We start from the raw sequence: 21,745 nt of genomic DNA, 5'->3' as shown, positions 1-21,745 counted from the left end.
AAAGAAAGAAAGAAAGAAAGAAAGAAAGAAAGAAAGAAAGAAAGAAAGAAAGAAAGAAAGAAAGAAAGAAAGAAAGAAAGAAAAAAGGAAGAAAGAAAGAAAGAAAGAAGGAAGGAAGGAAAGAAAGATCTTTTGTATATAGTATTACTCATAAGCAGAAATACTTTGACTTCTTTCTTTCAAATTTGAATCCATTTTCTCTTGTCTATTGCTTTAGCTAAGACTTAGTACTATTTTAAACCTCCATAGAAAAAATGGATAGTATTATCTATTGAGTCTATTATTGAAAGGTGTATTGATTCTTGTGCTTTGGCTGATTTTGTGGTCTTTTGTGTTTTGTAGTCTTTTTTAAACATTTGAATTCACATGATCTAAATTTTCCCTGTAGCCTCTTAGATGTGCTTATCTTACTTTTCAACCTGAAGTGTTCCTTGTAGCAACTTTTTTAGGCCTGTGGCTTGGTCATCATAAAATTTTTATGCTTGTAAAAACAGTTATTTAAAGTTTTTCTTTCTCCTTAAATGATGATAATTATGTTGGTTATTTCAGAACCATATATTTTATATATATATATATATATATCTTTCCAAGTACTTCTGTCTTTTTCTTTCTGCTGAAAAATCAACTGCTATTCTGAAGGGCTTGCCTTTTTTATGATGTTTGGTCCTTCTTTCTTGCAGTATGTTTTTTTCTCTGAATATTCAGTGTTTGTGTTTTAACTATCCTATGACATGTGAAGCTGCTTTTCTGGTCATGTCTGTTTGGTAGTTTGTGCTTTTTATATGTAGACTAATCTCTTTTCCTAAATCATGGAAGTTTTCTTCTATGAAGTCCCTGAAAATAATTTCTATGCCTTGTGCATTAAATTTTTTCCCATTTATAACCCCATACTTTATCTTTTCATGATATCCCAAAGATTTTGTGTGTTCTGTTTATACATTTTTCATTTCATATTTTCTCATCTGTTGATTTTAAGAGACTGGTTTTATATAGCCCAGGCTCTCCTTAAACTCACTCTATAGCTGAGAATTACCTAGAACGTCTAATCCTCTTGCCTTCACCTCCTGAATGCTGACTCACAGGCCACCCATTTTTCTTAGGTGCTGGTGATGCAATACAGAGTTTCATATATACTAGGCAGGCACTCTGTTAAATAAGCCACATCTCATATGTACTTGTTCACACATTGTGTATGTTATAAATATATTACATACTTTGTATATATTGTCACTAAACGATCTGATTCCTCAGCCTTGTCTTCAAGCTCTGACAACTTTGTCCTCTATCATGGTCCATTCCCTTGGTAAGGCTTTCTGATGAGTGTTTAGACTAACTGATTTCTCAATTCCATTCTATTTCACCTTATTTAACTTTCTCTTTCCTTCAGCACTTTTTCTTATTAAATTCTATTTCTATATCCCTAATTCATTCAGCTGCTTCTAGTCTCTTGGGACTCATTACGTTCATTCATGTCTTCTCTGACATCTTTCAACACACTTATAATTGTTCTCTTGATTTGTATCTCTAGAGGTTCATTTAAAACTCTCTCTTGGGGAGGTGCTGTGGAATTTGTAACTTTTGGAGGAGATATGTGGTCTAGTTTAGTTTTCCTGTGAGGCATTTACCCATCTGAGGCTATCTGAAATTAAATCATTGGCTAAATTATTTTTCTTTTCTTTTTAAATTTAGGTCTTCATTCTCCTTTCAGTGGAATTATTTAAAATTATAGACATACTAGTAGGTACGGTATAGTACGATTGGGATGTTTTTTTTATACTGATGTTCAGAACAGCAGGCTATATTGCAGAACTCTGTAAGAGTTGAGGAATATATGGAACAGCCATGAAACAGAGTAGTAGTTTAATACAACTTAGCAACTCCTCAAGTATCAGCTGTTTTGGGGCAAAAGAACACTGATAGTACTGTGAACATCAGTTTATTTTTTATTGTTGGCTTGAGCTTAGAAAATAAAGAAAAGGAAACAAGAAAACACCTTAGGATTACTGATTATTATTGTTGCTAAGTAGGAAGTCGAGGAGGTGATGTGCATAGAAATAAGAAGAGTAGAGGCAAGAGCAACAAAATAAGCTGAGAGTAGGCTGTGTGACATTTGGGTTACTGTAAATTGGGGAAAAAGGAGTAATATACACTCAGATAAAGCAGACAAGTTTAATCTTTCAAGAGGTCGAACAATAGAATTCCTGTTCATGAGAGAAGCTATGTGATTTAAAAGTGGTGAAAGGCTAAGAAGGAAGAAAAAGGGTGAAAAGGCTCAGGAACCCTGTTTCACTGATCTTGAATAGACTGTAGATAAGGAATAGCTACAGAAGGCAAAGAGCAATAAAGCTTCCCTGACCTCAGAGGGTGACTGAAATTTTGGTCCTGTCTTACCAACCTTGTTAACCACAGACTGTGACCAGTGGTAGGGTTCTGTGCCAACACTCCCTGAATATTTATGAGTTCTAGGGATCCAGATTCCAATTGTAACGTTTATATGCCAAACACTTCATCCACTGAGCTATCTCCTCAGTTCAGCATTTTGATTTTCATTGATGAATTCCAGAATGACTAATTACAAAGAGTTGCAATGTACCAAGAGACAGTATACTTAATTTGTGCTTTCTATGGTTTTATTTATATGGTACTGTGGATTGACCCAAAGATTTTGTTCATGTTAGCAAGTGACTCTGTGGCTTTTGAATTTACATGGCTCAAATGATACATTTTATAATCAGGATCAATATTTAAACAAAGTTTAAGTTAAATAAATTTGAGTTGATTTGTGTATATTTCTCTTCTTAAATCTTAAAGACATTCCTTTGGTGAATGAAAGAACAACGTTCTTTATGATGTACAGTGTTTAGGTTTACAAATGGTATTGGAGTGTGGACAAGGTTAGACTCTGCACTTTGGCCCTAGGCATGAGTTATCAGCTGTTTTAACATTCTATTTGACAAACAATAAAGCAGTAATGTCTCTATGAAGGCAGTCTTTTTAGTTGATTTCATTTGAAGAAAATGTGTGTACTTTCTTAAATCAGCCAGTGAGATCCTAGAGGAGAAGTCCCCTCTCTTCTTTGGCCCCTAATTTTCTGTTTTTCTACCTTGTTTTATCAGGAGTGAGGGAAATGTTCAGCACTTAATATTATTGACAAGGAGATGAGTCAGCATTCAACAGCAAAGATGGCACACAGCATATGATGTCATGGTCAATTACGTCCATTTTATTTCATACAAGCCTCTGCTCAATGCCACCTCTGAGAGTACTAGCTCTTGTGTCCCCAGTTATGATACTTACCTGTTAGCAAATATGTCCAAGCTATTTTGCATAGTTGACTTTTTGTTAAAATTATTGTCAGTAGATATAGCTAATCCTGATGATTGAAAGTATCTTTTTGAGAAGGGAAAGGGAGAAGGGCAAAGAGATATGAATAATTTAATGTGCTAAATTACACTAGAAATTTAAACTAGTTCATGCTCATAAACAAGGGATGATACTAACAAGGAAACTTATCACAATCATAGATAATTTAGACCACTGGTTAAGAAGGGCTTTTGTTTTGGGTCACCAAATCAACAAAATTTTCTGATTTAGTACAGCATTTTGGGTCCCTTCTCAATAGTAAGTAAAGCCATGTTTTATAATTTATTTAAAAACATCAAAATTTAAAGAACTGACTCACTTAAGTGAGACAATGTTCTAAGGAAAATAAAAGAGATAAATTCAAAGTAAAAAGGTGAAAGAATAACAAAAGATTTAAACAAAAAGCAAGGTACACAAAAGTTTTACTTTAAAACTTGGCTACTACAAAGAAAATAAATGGCAAAATTTGAAAACTTATAAAATTAAAGTCTCATAATCTTACCTTAAAGCTGCCCTTTTATGTTAATGAGTAATTAGAAAAATGCTTCACGAATAAGAAATGCTCTAAAATTCCTAATTACAGAAGAGAACACTATTCCTGCTTTTGTCTTTAACAAAAATGCTACAATTAGCAGGAGGAGATAGCTCTGGGGTAGGGCTGCAGAGAACAATAATGCGCTGGCAGTCTGAAGAGTTAGCAGAAAGCACTGTGAAGATGTTTTCTTCATAAAGCCATTAAAATATTTTGAGGCAATGCATGTTTAAATTGTTTTCACTATAAAATGTGCACATTAAAATATCAGCTACCTTATAGCATATACATTGTTTTATTTTGTATGCATCAATTGAAAAACTGATTTAAAAAATGCTGCAGTAGTATTTCTTTCCCCTTCTGAAACATGTTGCTGGCGTGTAGTCTCAAATTAACTCATCTCAGCCTGAGTGTGGGGATAACAAGGGTGCACAACAGTGATTTTATTGTGTGCAGGCATTAATATTCGGATCTTTTTTTTTATGAACGAGGAGTTACTGAGGATACTGATATTCCACTGAGGAAGCAGGGGTAGTTGTTACTTAATTTTATTCAAGTTACTGTGTACTAAAGTCAAAAAGACTGAGCCTGATGTTGGAGATAGGTAAACAGGATTATCATGCAGTCAGAGGAAATACAGTCTATTTACCTTGCATTAGGCATATAAGATTCTTACCATCTGCCCTAGCAGCTAAGAATATATCACAGGGCACACACATATCCTCAGGTATATATTTCTTGAACTAAGTAATTGCTAATTTAAACATGTATAATAAACTTACAACAAAGTGTGTAGGGTGTGGGGTTTAATATCAGGAGCACCTGATATATTTATACATTTATATTTATACCCGACATATATATATTATATATATATATATATATATATATATATATATATATTATATACCTGCATAGTATTTACAAGGCCCTAGGTTCTATCTGAGTACACACCAACATGCATATATATTAAAGGGCATTAGTGCCACTTAGATGCTACTATTTATATAAAATAAACCTAACAGCCCAATTTTCACAGTGATACATTTATTGTTTGATCTTGGCTATATATTAAAAATTTAAAAAATAAAAATTATGCATTCAAATATAATTAGAAAAATTTACTTTAGTTGTTTTTAAAAATACTCATTGGAAGGGAAGTACAGTAAGAGATCTGCTGTGGGCTGTTGCTAATGACAGTAAGATAATGTTTCAGCACAGAACAAGGACAGAACCACAGGTGGCACTGCAGACGGAGGCAGGGGATCTAGCAAAAAGATCAATGGCGACCCCAGAAGTAGAACTGAAAAGTAAAGCTCAAGTGCGGGGGAGGGTTTGCAAGACAGACATAGTAAAATTACTTGTTAACGTTTTTCATTTCTTGCTCTATGCTAGGCACCCATTAAAGCACTTTAGATGTTATCCTAAGAATTGTTTCCTTTTATCAGTTAAAGCAGGTATCTAGGGAAGCAAGTATCTGTGCTTTAAAGATCCTGGAAATAATCGCAAACTGCAGAAAAATCTGGAAACTACTAAACTCTCCTACAACATTCATTCCCTTGCTCCTAAATTCCTAAACTGGAAACTGTCACAGAAAATCGGCAGTCAAAACCTTAAAGCACCAAGAAATACATTCAGATGTTCCTGTTCTGAGCCCCTCACTTTAACCACCGTAGTGTGTCTTTAGTTTGTAGCTGAAGGAAGTTGTCAGTGCAGAACTTAGCAGCAAACCTCTTATATTTTTTTATTGGATGTTTTATTTACATTTCATATGTTGTCCCCTTACCCCATCCCCCACCCACCCAGGAACCCCCTATCCCCTCACCCCTCCTCCTTCTTTTCTGCGGATGGATGTAACCCCTACCTACCCCCCCCACCTCCCCACCCTCAAAATTCCCACCCCCTGGGGTGTCCAGGCTTCATGAGGCCAAGGATCTCTTCTTCCACCTATTCCCAGCAGGGCCCTCCACTCTTACTACACAGCTGAAGCCCTGGATCCCTCCCTAAGTGCTCCCAGGCTGGTGGTTTAGACCCTGGGAGCTGTGGTTGGTTGGTATTGTTGCTCTCCTCATGGTGCCACAAACCCTTTCAGCTCCTTCAGTCTTCACTCTAACTCCTCCATTGGGAACCCCATGATCAGTTCAATGGCTAGTTGTGAGCATCTGCCTCTGAATATGTCAGACTTTTATGACACCATGCCACTGTGGTTTCAATTCTTATCAATCTCTGTGGTACAGCTTCACTGGCTCATCCCCATCTCTCCATTCACATGGAAGTCTGACGGCAGGCCCTGCGATAAGAGCTGCTGAACTCCAGCCCACACTTGGACACGGCCTTTTTGGTGTCTCAAACACAGGCACTGGGATAGCTGCTGGCCACCTCCTGGGAACTTCAGAGTAGGGCTGCGATTCAGTGTGGACATGGGTAAGCATATCCTGGAAATAAACACCTACACTACTTCTGGCACTAAAGTCCATTCTGGAACCAGTGTCAGAGGCTGGCTGAGGATGGTAATGACACTGGGGCCACAATAAAGTCATTTCAATGTGGCATTGTCACACAGTCAGATTGAATTTAAAGCAAGCTCTATGATATTTTACATTTTTGGTTCATTTCACAAAGGCAACTTGCTGGAATTTGAACATTTAAAATGAATATATCCTAAGGTTTCAAAAGTTTATAAATTCTTAAGCATCATTATAACACAGATATGTCCCCAAACCATTGCTAAAGTGATTGCTCCTGAGATACTTCAGTGAATGGAGTTATACCAAACAGAAAAATAACTCTATATGCTTTGCTGTGCAGGCTCTTTTTAACCTGTGCAGAGGCCTAGCTGTATGAAGGAAGCTACCATTCCAGTGTCTCAGAAGGATTATGCTCAATCATACACTGCTGAGCTACAGGTCCATTCCAAAGCATAAACTAAACCCCTTGGAATGGGTGATGAAGTAATGGGTACAGCAAATGAGTTTGTTTTTCCTGTGTGTGTAAGAGTTGGTACCTAGTAGGGGGTCCTTCCCCATGAGCTGAGGATTTCTGTAGTAGTAACTTGTTCTGAAGGGTGTGTTTAGAAGGAAAACCATTACATTCAATATTTTTCAGGTCCATTTAATTGTTGTTGCAAAGGAGTACTGTGGCAGAAATTTCCCTGTCCAAGCTATTTGCAGTAGGAGGCCTGTGATTGGACAGGGAAAAAGAGAGGCGGAACTAAGGGTGACAGAGGGAGATGCAGAGAGAGATGCAGGGAAGAGAGAAAGGTGCGAAAAATGGCAATGGACGTGGACCCTCGTGGCTTTGAGTAGCATAGGTAGATACGAAAACTAAGGTTAGGATAATTGGGATAACTTGTCTAAATTGTGTGGACATCTTGGGATTTGAGAATTTGCTGATACATAAATCTGTTAGGTTAACCATAAGAATTAAGAGTTTTGATTGTACCGGGTTAATGGGCATTGTGATATATCTAACAGCGAGGATGGTGGTTACTGCATGGGGCTAGCCTAGCACTGTGGAGGTGGCGCGGTTGGCCAAGGGGCCAGGCCAAGAGCCGTGGAGGCCAAGGGTGGCAGTGGGCAGAGGCAGCAGGCAACATCTCAGGAGCCCCAGCTGGTGCCACTGAGACGGCCCGCTGGTGATGAGCATGTACGGGAATATGGCGGCTAAGCCAGGAGCAAGCTGGATGCCTCCTTTCTAATACCTCCTGCTATAGAGTACAACTTCATGTGGAGTAGTGTTAATGTTACAATGGATGTTTGTGGTAATATTTTCATCAATTAAAAGACACCTATAATAGAGGTTGGAGAGATGGCTCAATGGTTAGGAGACAGGAGAGCGTGAGTACAGTTCCTAGTACCCACAAATGCCTGGAACTAAAGCTCCAAGAGATCTGGCATCTCCTTCTGGCTTTGACAGGAATCCACACACATGGCATATACTCAGACAGTCAGGCGAACATGTATGTAAGTAAAATAGTAAAAGTGACGCTTTAACAAAAAGCTGAGGATACCTGGAAGATGAACTAAAGAATTGGTTCTTTATGGTATTTGAAAAATAATAAAGCTTTCTCCTTTTGACGAATGCCATGCACAATGGTTGCATATGTTAAGAATAACAGAACTCAAATAAGTAATGGAAATGTTATCTATAACTTGTATCAATAATAATACATTCGTCATCGTTATTATTCTTTGTAGTAAGTTTTTGAAATTCAAAGGAATCAACTTTCAAGTGAAAAGTCTGCAGCCTTTGACAAACACTAAGAGCCAGATTGAACACATAAGAAAACTAAATGAAGAAGTACAGTCTCTTTATACTAGGGCTCTGTTCTTCACAGCTACCAGGCATCACCTGCTATGAAGATTTCAGATTATAGTTCTTTCAAACACAATCAGTCACATGATCACACACACACACACACACACACACACGTGCGCCCACGCACATACACACACACACACTGGAGAGTAACGCAGGGTGTGGCTTAGCCAGATGTATAACCTCTGTTTCCTTTTGAATTGAGTGTAGTCATTTATCTTACTGATGGGATAATCTTTTAGACTGATGCTCACAGCTAGTCAACTAGTTCAGTCAAGCAAACTACAGTTCTTTAATTTAAAGATGCAGAATTGGAAGATTGTGGTTTTCTTTTACACACACACACACACACACACACTTCTCATAAACCACTTAAAGTGCTAGAGCATTAGTGGAACAGAGAGCTGAGCTTTTTCAGAAAGCACTGGTCAAATATCAGTTATATAGTCATTTCGTTTCTCAGCATCCAGAGATGATTGTTCAGAAAGTATACACTGCCTTTGTTGTAATCCTTTAAAACCAGAACATTTATACATGGCTATGTTCATAAAGATGTACCAAATGATGTGGAATGCAGAGAAATAATTTAACACTCAATCTCACGTACACAAGTATACTTAAGAAAGAGAAGTTTTATTAGGGCAATTTCGCTTTATTTTTCCATACAGCAAAGTCAACTACTGCAGTAATAATAAAGTAAGCATAAAACAAATCGCAGCCCTAGACAAAATACAGAATTTTAAGCAACTACAAGCAGAAAGTAAGTTGTGATTACATAATAGTAAAACCAAGCACATTGTCCTTTCAGCAGATGAAGGTGGGTGGGTTGCTGGTTAAGTGCAACATCAGTAGCCAGCTGCAGTGACAGCTGGGCAACCAAGTCATTAAACAAGTGGCCATTGTCACATTTTGCTCATTTGAGTGCTTTTGAGTTGAAAATTAAAACTGTGAAATTTGAACTTCATTTTTTTTTTTTTTGTTTCACCTGCGGAAAGAACAAGATCTACAGCAATTAAAAAACAATCACAGAACAACTACTGGTGCGCTGTTTGGTTTGCCTCTTTACGGTTGAAATTTTGTGAGTCAATAGTTGTTTTGAAGATTTCATTTTGTGAACATTAAACCACTGAAATTGGTAGATATCGATCTGAATAATATATGTCCTTAAGCATAGTTCTTCCTCTCTTTTTGTTGAAGTTTTAAACATGCAGTAGTTTTGAAAACAATGTAAGGAATATCTGATCCATGATTTCATCTTAGTGGCTGAATTACCTGCTATTTTTTTGGTAATGATCTTCAGGCAGATTTGGCCCAATGGAGTTTTGTCAGTCATGAGATCTCAGAAGGATGGCAAATCTTTCCAGCTGAAAAATCCTGGCAAACTACAAGCTGTCCACATAAAGCAAAGCAACGTGTTTGAAGGGTATGGAGTGCTAACTCTGTGCCACTTTTGCAAGCAATTTTGCTCAGTCTGTCATTTCATTAGCCTTAACAAAACTCCTTGTAATTATAGACGTTTTTATTCAAAATAAGATCTTGCTATTATACAGGTTTCTCTCTTTTGACTATATACAGAAGTGCAAAAAGTCAACCTTCTCTCTAGACTTTCCAACATGCTAAATTGCAGCATCATCAACCCTCAAGAGTTTGCACACACGCTAAAATTCTCATTACGTAAACTTTGAGTATTTGGATTATCAACAAAAAGTCCCTTGTTCTATTTATTGATTATGCAGCTTATTTATAACAAGGCCTGATATTCAGGGATTTCAAAAATATTAAACAATACTTTAACATTTGAAATGGATACAGTAGAAAATAAATTTTATTCTAATATCTAGGATCTAGATCTTCTCATAATAACTAATTACAAACAAAATAAATCATCAAAATATTACTCAATTGTCTGCCAGGATTGTTGCCATAGCAACAACTTAACTTCTTACTTAGCAATGATTATATATTTATAAGATATCCATATAAAAGATCTTTGTTCTTTTAATGAAAACTAGACAAGAACAATGACTGACATTCTTACACTGTAATATTAAATCAGTAAAATATAAATCATTTAGTTAACAATAATACGGATATTCATATGACACTACATGTAATTTAAAACTGAGTATGTTATGAAGAAAAAACTACTTTAATTTTTTTGTATTTTGAAAAATTCATTGGTAAAATCTAATAAAACAATACTCTAAAAACTGAAATGGTATTCAACTGTTAATAGAAAATGAAAATCTAATATATGTAGGAAATGAAAAACTACATTTTAACAAGAAAAATAAGTAATATTCTATAATGTAACTAACTACAATAACATGTGAAGTCACCATTACTCTCTTAACACGATTGAAATTACATTGGTATGGGTTCCAACCCGTAATGTAATAATCTAAGGCTTTAATAGATGTACAGTACAATCAGTAAAATCAACACATCAGTCTTATATTAGAAAGCATCTCTCTCAAGCATAAAAACTTGCAGTAAACTTGGAAGTATGGAAAGTTCTATAACAGAACTCTCACTTCTCCCATTCCACACTAGAACTGCCAGTGACCTGGCCCCTACTCAGCGATTTTTAGAACTGCTGAACAGAGCAAAAATATCCTTTACTAGCTGCAACATCCAAACCACAAAAAAGGGGAATTCCTTTGGATGAATCCATTCTTAAAAACTGAATGCACATCTATTTTTAAAATTTTTTTAAAAGGCTTTCTAAGGCTATAAGCAGTTAATCAGAACAAAAGAATCACATATAAAATTCACCCATGTACTTAACCCACCCAATTACTAGGTTAATTAAACATTTCCCATTTTCATATTTTGGTTTATCATGCATCTGATGACAGTGCTGTTCTCTTTGTTTAGAGTCACTATTTTGAATGTGACTGTGATGAAGCATTTAAGCAAACGTGAACCCATTTCTGCAAAGCATTTATAGTCTTTTGACTTTTGACAGAGGCTATAAATAGAAGCAAAATAATTTCCTCAAACATTTTTTGTTATTGTGTCTCAGAAATGGCATATCCCTTTTGAATAACATGTTATAGAGTAGAATATGCATAAATATTACACTACAATGCATTAAAATAATTTTATTTATCTATTATATATATCTCCAGTATGTGAAAGGTTATCTGTATTGAGTTTGTGTTGTGCTGTCTATTGTTACTGTAAAGTTAAATTGGCCATTTCTGAGACAGCTTTGGTTTCAAAAACAAAAAAGAAAAGAATGGTGCCCTTTGATTGATTAGTACTAGCAAATAAGCAACACAATGTGGCTCTGAAACAATAACACTGAAGAAATAATACTCTAATTTGATGTACAGTCTATGGCACTTCATGAGAATCCTTAACAACATGGTACTTAAAGCCATGATGTGCTTTAAAATATACACAGTTGTGGTTTTGCTTGGCACATTCATCTCTGTCAGATCCCTCCCTCACCATGTCTTACAATCTATTACAGTAAAAATATTACTCTTAAACAAAAATGACTGTGCATGCGCGCTCTCAGCTCTAATGGCGATTTTAAATACAAGGTGCACCTTTGTTACTTGTAAACCTTGAAAGAAATAAACTTATTTTTAAAAAATTATATCTTGGTCTACAGACGTACCAATACATAATAGAATCATGGTTACACCATAGTCTGTTTTCAAGATGGCATGAATATATAGGAAACTAATTATGTATGCATATTTTAATGCATAACTCTGTGCTACAAAAGAAAGACAATGTTGTTGTTTTAGATAGGAATATCACCTCAGCACAAATACCAATTGAATGTACAAAGTGTGTAGGCAACAGTGTGCAGCAGGTTCCCATGTTGTCTTTTCTTCTGGTTAACATGCAATATGTGGATGTCTTGTAGCTGAGGGTTTTTGTGTATGTTGCTTGACGGTATATACAATATGGCTAATGACGTCGTCCTTACTCTAATCAAGCACACTGTCCTTTCCTCTTTGTATGATCTAGAATAGGAAAAGACAGTTTTTGTTAAAGCATATAATTACTTAAAGCATTTTTTAATATATAGTAATATATATATATATAACATATACACGCAGATACACACACACATATGCACATGCACACATAGCTTGATACATAGACAACACGCTGACAAAAACTCCTTCTAAACTTATAACCAATAGAGTAGTGTGATTATCCCATGCAGTTGACCAACTAGGAAGGAACAGCTTTTTATCCCTGCCCTCCTTTTTTGAGACAGCGTCTTACTGTACATCTTGCCTAGTCTGGAGCTTGTTATGTAGACCAGGCTTTCCTTGCTTTCACAGAAATCCACTCACTTTTGCTTCCCACATGCTGGGATTAAAGGTATGTACCATCATATCTGGCTAGAACTACTTTGAGAGAGTTCACAAAATGGACAAGCATTTCCTTGAATAACTGTTAACTGCAACCTATCTTTGGCAGGGCTCCTCAGTCTTGGTTAATCTACCTTAAATGCCTCTCACCCTCTGGCCTCCTTTCTCTCTCCTCCAGCTCTTGTTATGGGTTCTCATCACTTGTTCTTTACTACCACTGCAGACATGACCTGTGTTCTGTCCTTACTTCAAGGTCTCTTCTCTTACACAAGTCTTCCCTGTCCAAATGCCCTCCTTTATCACTATGGAGGAGAGACGCTCTCGAACCTCTGCCACAAAGGAAGCTCATTCCAAGTTCTCCTATTAGTACACAGTTGTGAGATCATTCAAATCATTACAACACTAACATGGAAACTGACACAGAGCTGCGCCAAACCTTACTTGCAAATAAGTCATCGTGCAAATGGAAGGAAGCAACAAAGAATCATCATCCGCCCACTGACAGGACTGAGTTTTAAATGGCTCTTTGTAAATGTGAAACATAAGTACTTGTCATGCTTCTAGGTGCATGATCTAACTAAAGTTTGTATATGTTGAATAAATCTGTGCTCTCTGGATGAAAAACAGCTGATTTGGCAGGTATTGAAAACAATGTTATGGAAAGCAAGCACAAGACCCTAAGCCCTTGTGAGGAACAGCAGCATCTTCTGAATCCTATTGTCATCAAGCCAGCTGTCGTGAAATACTAGGTATTCAACTGATAAATAACTGATTCAAGTTCCAATTGAAGACATGTATGGACCACTGTTCCCTACTGATCTTGTATACAGTCATACAAGAGATGAGGTGGATATATATTCTCATATAGGAATGAGTAAAATAATAGTTCAAATAAAATAACTTATGCCAAGTCTCCAAATAACTGCCTATGAGCCAACTCTAGTCCTCTGCCTATTTTGAAAACAAGCATTTTCTTCAGGTATAGCCACATCCACTTATTTATATATTCACTAACTGTTTTCACACTAATGTGGGAGAACTGTAGCAGAAACTGAATGTCCCATATAGCCCAAAATCCTCGACTGTGGCTTTAAGGTCCCTTTAAGGTAAGTTCATCAAATTTGACACATGTCTTCTAATTACCTTTGCTGTATTTTATTTGTGCTTATATTTATTTGTAATATGAAATTAAAACTCAAAATATATTACACCCTTCAATATTTTATATTTTGAATATTAACATATTCCAACCACAAATATAGAGTGGTTATATTGCATAATAAACTTACTGTTTTGTGACGACAGCTCTACATCTGGGTAACATACTTGTGGCTAGTCAGATGTTCGGCAGATATTATGGGTATCTAGCAAATAAAAAATTGTTTAATGAATGATCCATGCAAGCAAGCCAACCACCAAGAGGTGAAAACATCTTAATATTAAACTTATAAAAACAGTGAGATTCAGCTGTGAAGTGACAGCCCTCATCTGGTCAACATGACATTAAGTTAAAGTAAATGCAAATGCCAGAGAAGCAACTCATTGCTTTTAATCTTCACGTTAAATACTATTCTACAAATGTTACCAGTACTTAGGAAGTAAGAGAAGTACAGCTATCAAAACTTCATGCAGAGCAGTTGTTAAAAGAAGCCCTTTTTGTTGGCCTACACACACACGCGCACACACACACCCCAAGATTTCAAATTCTTAGTAATAATACTAAAATCAAGAGTAAAAAATGTCTTGCCTAATTTTATGAAAGCAAATTTCTAACATTTTATTCAAATCAAAGTGTTTAACTTTTGCCTCAAATTAAAAATACCAGGTGTGAATTACAAAATAGTAATTAAAAAATAACTTGGAATGAGAATAGGCTTTCTCCTGAGCAGAGTTCAGCATTTCTACTACACATTTCACTGCATTTTAAATAGGCAAGTACTCAGACAGCTGGAGAAAAAATACAAAAAAAAAAAATCAGTATAGTGGCTACTTTTTCTAATACACAAGAGCCAGGAAATTGAACTTGTGATTTGATTCTCCTTCAAGCTCCAATTAAAGACTGGTAAGTGGGAGAGGTAGGCCTACAGCCTGAGTGTAGCAGAGGCCCGAGGATGTTGGTTCTAACAACACTGACTTGTTTCTGGCTGTGTGAACCTGAGAAAGCAACTGGTGAGTGCGTTTAAACTTATTCTGTACACGACACTAAGTCCATTTCAGAAAGTCTCTTGGAGTAACAATGAACTCCCATACCTGAAGGCTTTTGTTGTTGTTGTTGTACTTTAAATATCCTCGACTATCTCGATCTACAAAAAGCTATTTTTCACTATGTGCCCTTTAATTGTCATTTCTTAGCTGACAGTTTACACAGTTTTACAGCATTGGCAAATGGCACAAAAAATGTGCTCCAAGCATAAGGAAGCTTCTCATACCATTGTTCCTGCTGCTGCAGGACAGGATGTTGCACCCAACAGTGTAGAAGCATCAAGGATGGGGCTGTCGAAACATACCAAGGACCTTCAACACCACTCAATGCAGATGAAGGGCCAGCTATAAACTTCTGCATGCATGCAGGCTGCATTTTGTGGCATGAGCTATTTCCAGCATTGCTAATGTACTGTAGGCATATACATATGAATGTATATGTAGATATAATATATGTATATATATATATATATCCATTCCCTTTTCTTTGGCTGTAAAATAGTAATAGTATGAAGACCCAAGAATTATGCATGAAATGGTCACAGCACAGTGCAAGAAGTAAAGTGTCCCTTACAACCCAAGTGGCCAAGGGCATGTTGAATTTGCTTGGCTATAGTTGTGCTTACACCAGCAATTCTACAGTCACATGTGAGCCTCCAGCATCGTTTACGGGCAGCATAAATGGACTGCACCAAATCCGTCTACATTTCTGCTAAACCAACTATCATGCCACATATGCACACGCTCGTGTCCTTATAAATGAGTCTTAAGTGTTTGCATAAATCCAAGGGTATTTTGATAAGTCTGAAAAACTAATTATTTTTTTTCAAAGAAATATTTAAGGCTTGTCTGAAACTTAAAATTAAATCCATTTGGAATTATACTCTTGAAAGTTATTAATGGCAATATTAATAGCTGAAAATTCATCAAAAGATGATATATTGAAAAAACGAGACATTGTCTGTTCCTCATAGTAATGAGAGTTGGTATGTTTGTCCCAGGGGCACTACACGGAGTCCCTCTGATAAGGCTTCTCTTTACTTTCAGTAGGCTCTGTCTAACCTCAGTCAGTGGGCCATGTGCAACCTGTTTTAGTGCCTTTCATACATTACCAACCCTATTGAACCATGCTATCTATCCTAACACACATATCTGCATAGTCAACTATAGATTTATTTCTAAAATGTGAGCTTAATTAGTCCAGAGCCAGAAAATATTTTCTTTAAAGAAAACTCAGAAAATGCTGGTGGGAGTAATGGCATTTTTAACTTAAATGACCATTTTACTTTAAATAGTCCATTCTTGTCCATATCACTGAAATTTAAGTAGGTCCCATCTGCTTAAAAGAATTCTACATGTTCCTTTCCTTCACACTTTAACTCAGCATCGGATAACTGCTGTCTATCACATGATTTCTTTTTCTTTCCTATATCTTCAACATTTATGGAGGTTAACTGTAGAAATGAGAGCCCTTAATTTCATTTTTCATTTAAAACAGCAAGAATCATAGCTGAAAGATGTTGCATATAAAAGTAATTAATTTTAGTAGGCAGTTTGCTTATCAAAAATTATATTGTAAAAACTGTATAAAAACAACTATTTACAAGAGTGGTCATTTGTGGCATAGAAATGCATTTATGTTTTCTTTTTTATTTAGAATTTAGGAAAGAACTAAAAAACTATATATCAGATGCTTTAATAATAACCTCATAATTGCTTTCCTTTTGGTTGGCCAAAATACAAATTAGTTAAGAAAAATGAGAATTGCTTGTGTAAATATCAGTATAGTAGCATCAGGAACAGAGTTGCAGAAACTTTGGAGCATTTATAAATGGCATAAAAGGAATCTGCTGCTTGTCCTAAAGAGAATGTGTAGGCCAACAAGAGGTATCTTTGAAAACCCATGCTCATGAAAGCACCCTCTGCAGCTCTCCCCCACACACGACTCCCACTGAGCACAATAGGAGATGCGTGGGCTCACATTAAGCTGTGGGACTGGGCCCTATTAAGAGGTGGTTTTTAAGAAACAAAGCTGTAAATTAGCAAACCTGGTTGGCTGTGGCTGTTGCAGCGAAGGGAACACTTGTGGCAGATGTTGTTGCTGCGGACACAGTGGCTGGCGTAGCACCGTGCACCATGGGAACTTTCGGAGGGAAAATCATATAAGCAAACATACAGAAGAGTGTAGCAATATGGAAACCATGGCAACATGGAGGAGATCATTGGGCATGGTATTTATCATAGCAAGAAGCCATGTGACAGGACATCATCACCAGCGAGTGACATGCAATCACAGCGCAAAGCAGGACAACATTCCAAGGAGAGAAAGGAAGGGAGGGATGAAAGAGGAAAAAAAAAAGGGGAAAAAAAAGCTTGTTACCATTAAATCAAGAAAATTGACACAAACAGGCTTAATTTGCTAAGTTAAAAAAACAAGAATTTTATATAGTGTTTATAGACATTAAAGTATAAATAAAATACAGGTATTTACTTTGTACAGTTAGCCATTTGAATAAAAGTTCTCTTTTTATTATTCACTATTATGAAAATATACAATCATTACTTTTATGAGATAGACTTGTTTTTATATACCAGAACTCATAGTCCAATCAAAATCCACTAATAGTGACTAAAGGAAACTTGTGTGGAAAGAAAACATTTACATGGGACCATGTCAATTAAATAGAAAATGGCATTTAATTGACAAGTGTTAGTAAAAAGGAAATGGACTTGCCCAATAGATAAAAGTTAAACTTAGCAGTGGATTTTGAGGGGCTGTGAGATGCACCATAGGTTTAAGATAATCAAGAAACAAAGCTGGCACCTACCAACACTTGTAGCGGGTGTCATGCACAATATTGAGCCTGCCCATCATGCATTGCAACAGGAAGGTGGATTTGAAAAGGGAAAAGAATTAAAACATCCCATCACACGTGTAATTAGGAAATTCATTTGAACAAAGAAGAAAAATTGTTATTTTGGGAACAGTGGCATGTACATGTCAGCACGATCAAATCACACAGTAGCACAGTGGTCGGTTAGAACTAGTCCCGAGGGAGGAGTGAAAGCCAGTTCACTGTGTGCTGGTATACTTTGTTTCTCTTAACTGCTGCCTACAAATAGAGTACTTCCAAGAAAAGTTACATCTATTTAATTCTTTAGAATAAATCCTGTAATGCTTTTGCTTTAACCCAACTGCTAGCTCTCTTACTGCTTTGCTACGTCTGAATCTGACACATGAATGCATTAATGTTGTCTTTACACTAAATACCCTGAATAAGTAGAAATAATATCTACTAATAAAATGCTAAAAACTTCAGTGCACAAAACTGACTGGACAATGCAGTGAAGAGGAACTCATTTAATTCCTGGGCTTTGTTTCTCTGCTCACTGTAGCAGCAACCACTCAAACACAAACGAGGCTGGAACCATCCAGACTAGAACTTCATTTGCAGGCCTAAGAAGCAATAAATAAATAGTATGCGAAAAAGTGAAAATTCATTTCTTTAATTTAGAATTCAAATTCAGAAAACGTACTGTGGGGGAGTGCACTCTCTTAGGAATCTCAAACTAGTTTATCTGTTGGTATCTGGCAAAAGTGACGGATTTTCACTGCTAGACCCACAAGACTTCTGAGAGTAGCCAATGTTTACAAAAAAAAAATCAAAGGCAAGAATTTGCTAATTAGACTTCAATAAAAACCCTGAGTGGAAGATAATGAGGATGCACAGGTCTACGCGGGACGTTAGTCCTGTGGTCTGACTGTGCTAACTATGAACAAACGCCACATTCATACTTCCTGTTGTTTTCTGGCACACACATACTGAAAGCCTGCCTATTTTTACCAAGTACATGCCACACTCACATATGCAGAATCTGTTCTGTCTACAGGATTATTTTAGATTTCTAAGTTTTAAAATATAAAATGATTTTATATTTCTATCTAAATCTCTGAATCTTGGCACACCCTGTTTAAATACTAGCAGCATCTGTGATGAACATTTGTTACAAAAATATCTGCCAACTGAGTCCTGTCAGAGGTGGTTTTGCACAGCAAACTGCCATTGAGAAACATAACTGAAATGCAGATCACTCAAATGGCATTGCAGTTACATCTGCAACTCCTCTGTTATTGCTATCTGACCATGGACAGTGAGGCTAGACTAAACTGAGTACTGGGTTTAGGGAAGCAAACTAATATTCTATAGGGACGGGTACATAAGACACTTGAGTAGATTTGTAATTTGCTACTACTACCGTATAAAGACTTGTGAAGGGCAACAAGAACAACAAAACAGACCAATAACAGAGAATATAATTTGAGACAACAGAGCAAGCACAACTTAATGCTGGGTTTAGATTTTGAATAAGCACTACCGTCCAGGGCAGGAGGACTAGGAAAGAAAATGGCAAGGGAAAATGAAGGAGTATAGTGTGCTGCTTACGGAACACTGAGGCCGTTTAAATATTACCCACGCTATAGGTTTTGACTTGAGTACGATGCTACAGTTTGCCTACTGTATTCCATTCTCTCATGCACAACTGAGCCTGCGTGTGATGGAAATGAGCTGACCTTTTTCTAAAACCTTAACTTTTCCTGATTGAATTTTAGTTTGGGTTATCATCCTCATTATCATTGTAACCAATGCACACAGCTTCAGAAGGGAGTCGTAGCAAATAAACACAAGGCAGCGATGACAGTACTAGCTGGGGTGCAGTAACTCACAAGTATGGAAACAGTGCTGTAGGACCCTCTTACCAAAACCAAAGCCATTTTTGAAATGACCATAAGATTCATCTTTATTTTCAATAGGTTAATTTACTAATGATGCACAATTTAAAATTTCCCTCAGTTTTTCACACAAGACAAAATGTATGCAATGTATTGATCAATTCCAAATTTCCCCTAGAAAGATGGATGCACAACAGAATGGTGCAGTTCTGAGAAATGTGCCACTGTAATTACATGATCTTTTAAATTAAAATTTTAATTATATGTGAATATAAAAATACTTACATAAAATAAGTAAATTAAAGGTATAGTTACTAATATGTTAAGGAGAAAAAATAGATAGAAGAGAGAAAATGTTATAGTCAGGGATCTAATTGGAATGTCTATGTGATAATTTTTGCTTATTTAAGTTTATAGTAAGGGCTATAAATTTGAGGTACTCTAAATATAATAAATATTGTTTTATTACTTAAAACTTGTAGTCAATTGAATTGTTAAAACTGATATTCAAATACAAATAGCCTCCTTATTTTTTATTATTTATAAATATTTTTAACATAAATTTAAAAAACTATAACTATTTATACTTATATTGATTATAATAAAAGTGACAGGCTAAAGATTTCCCTGCCTCCCTGATCCAAACACCTATACCACCATCTACCAGTTTCCTGGCCTTTTCTTTATTTCTGGTAGTGCTATAATATGAGCCCAACATAGAAGTTACCTTAAGTAAACTAGTTTAGCTCTTTTCAAAACTGTCTTCTAACATTAATTGAAATATGGTAGGTAGAGAGAAATGATATGCTTCCACGGAAGCAAAAAAACATTATGAAAAACTTAAGATGGAGGACACGGAAGTCTGTGGAGCCATGAATTGTTAGGCCTAAGGCCTATTCTTTCACATTGCCTTGCCACTGGCAGATTCTTAAGGCACAGGCTACATAAGCTCAGTCCAGGATGCTTGTATTCAAGGTCTTGCAAACATGTGATAGTTACAGTGAAGCATGGAGACTGAATGAAAATAGAAGAACATCTTAGAACCTGGGCTACACAGAGTAGGAGACAGAGGGGTAAAGATATCAGAGGATGGCCTCAAAATTCTCTCAGGAAAGTGCTTTATTTCCTTCTGGTCAAGTAAAGTTAGAACTTGCCTTCATTTGTACTTAAGGCAAAAATAAAATAAAATCAGTGTCAATGAAAATCTTATTTCTGGCATACTGAAGGGGGGGAATAATTCTATGACATAAACAAGCCGTAGATTATACCTGGTCTGTGTTGAAATCAGCTAAATTCTGAAGAGTAAATATAAAACAAGAAGCTGTATAGCTAAAACTGAAAAATCAATCAAACAAACAAAAACCCCACTGAACTTAATAAAATAGTTATATTTATTATACTTTAAGTAAGATAAAGGGCATAAAAGAGGTGTGGAGTTTGGTGATTTGTAAGGGCTGTTTTCTGAAATTCTTTTTAATGTAGTTATATAACAGGCTCATAGCTGTTGAGAAACAAACTCAGTTCCCTTAAAGTTCTGCTAAAAAGCCCAAGAGCCACATAACTTAGTGACAAATTGCTACACTTCACTAGACTTCATATTTCTCACTGGGAACATGGACAATCAAGCCAAACTTTGTGTTTGAGAAAAACAAAAAAAGAGAGAAGACATCTAAAAGGTGTTTGATAAGCACAGCACTGAGTTTTCACATTCCATTCAGCCAACAGTGGCTCTTTGGAATGGAATATGGAAAACAACGAGGAGTGCTGTGGTATATGTGCCCCAACCTGTTTCTCTATACCCCCAGGCGGTCGGGAGTTTGGCATCTCTGGTGTAAATACCAGCATCCTGTAGGGTGTGTAATCATGTGTGCTGAACGAGTAAAAGGCAAAATGGACACAAGGAGAAGAGAAGGAGGGAGGGAAAGAGGTCAGGGAGCTGAAGACAGAATGATGGACAGACACATGGGTAGATAGAATCATAAATGGTGGATCAGATGAACAGATGCTAGGCAAGTCTAATTGTTTTCTTAAATTAAATATGTGGGGTTTGTTGTTTGTTTGTTTTTGATTTTTTCTTTTAGCTAGATGACTAGCTTGACTCAAATCCCTAACTCTTTGCCAACAACCTAGTTCCTATATATGTAGTCCCCTGTTCCACGGAGTTAGCAAACTGTGCTTCACTGTAACGTCAATGAAACAGACTCACAGATCTAGTTACTACTGAAGCACCAGACCTCAGAGCCCTAGAAATCTCAGCTT

At 36.3% G+C, this 21,745-nt stretch overlaps 1 protein-coding gene across 25 annotated transcripts in view; it reads right to left on the bottom strand.

Moving 5' to 3' along the window:
- Window positions 1-8,824: 8,824 nt before the first annotated feature.
- Mbnl1 (muscleblind like splicing regulator 1) overlaps window positions 8,825-21,745 on the bottom strand; it is a 172,996-nt gene continuing 160,075 nt past the window's right edge. For 12 of the 25 annotated variants that reach the window (XM_028763517.1, XM_028763500.1, XM_028763518.1 and 9 more), the window contains 4 exons: window positions 17,583-17,618; window positions 16,803-16,897; window positions 13,842-13,916; window positions 8,825-12,195 (listed from right to left, as the gene is read on the bottom strand). In XM_028763517.1, the coding sequence (XP_028619350.1) occupies window positions 13,860-13,916; window positions 16,803-16,897; window positions 17,583-17,618 (188 nt within the window). In that variant the 3' untranslated portion in view covers window positions 8,825-12,195; window positions 13,842-13,859. The remainder of the gene's footprint in view (window positions 12,196-13,841; window positions 13,917-16,802; window positions 16,898-17,582; window positions 17,619-21,745) is intronic. The other 13 variants (XM_028763510.1, XM_028763515.1, XM_028763524.1 and 10 more) reach the window with 3 other exon arrangements.

Source organism: Grammomys surdaster, unplaced genomic scaffold (assembly GCF_004785775.1).
Source record: "Grammomys surdaster isolate TR1022 unplaced genomic scaffold, NIH_TR_1.0 139, whole genome shotgun sequence".
Lineage (NCBI taxonomy): Eukaryota > Metazoa > Chordata > Mammalia > Rodentia > Muridae > Grammomys > Grammomys surdaster.
The sequence above is the reverse complement of the archived record's forward strand: the minus strand, read 5'-3'. Positions and strand labels throughout refer to the sequence as shown.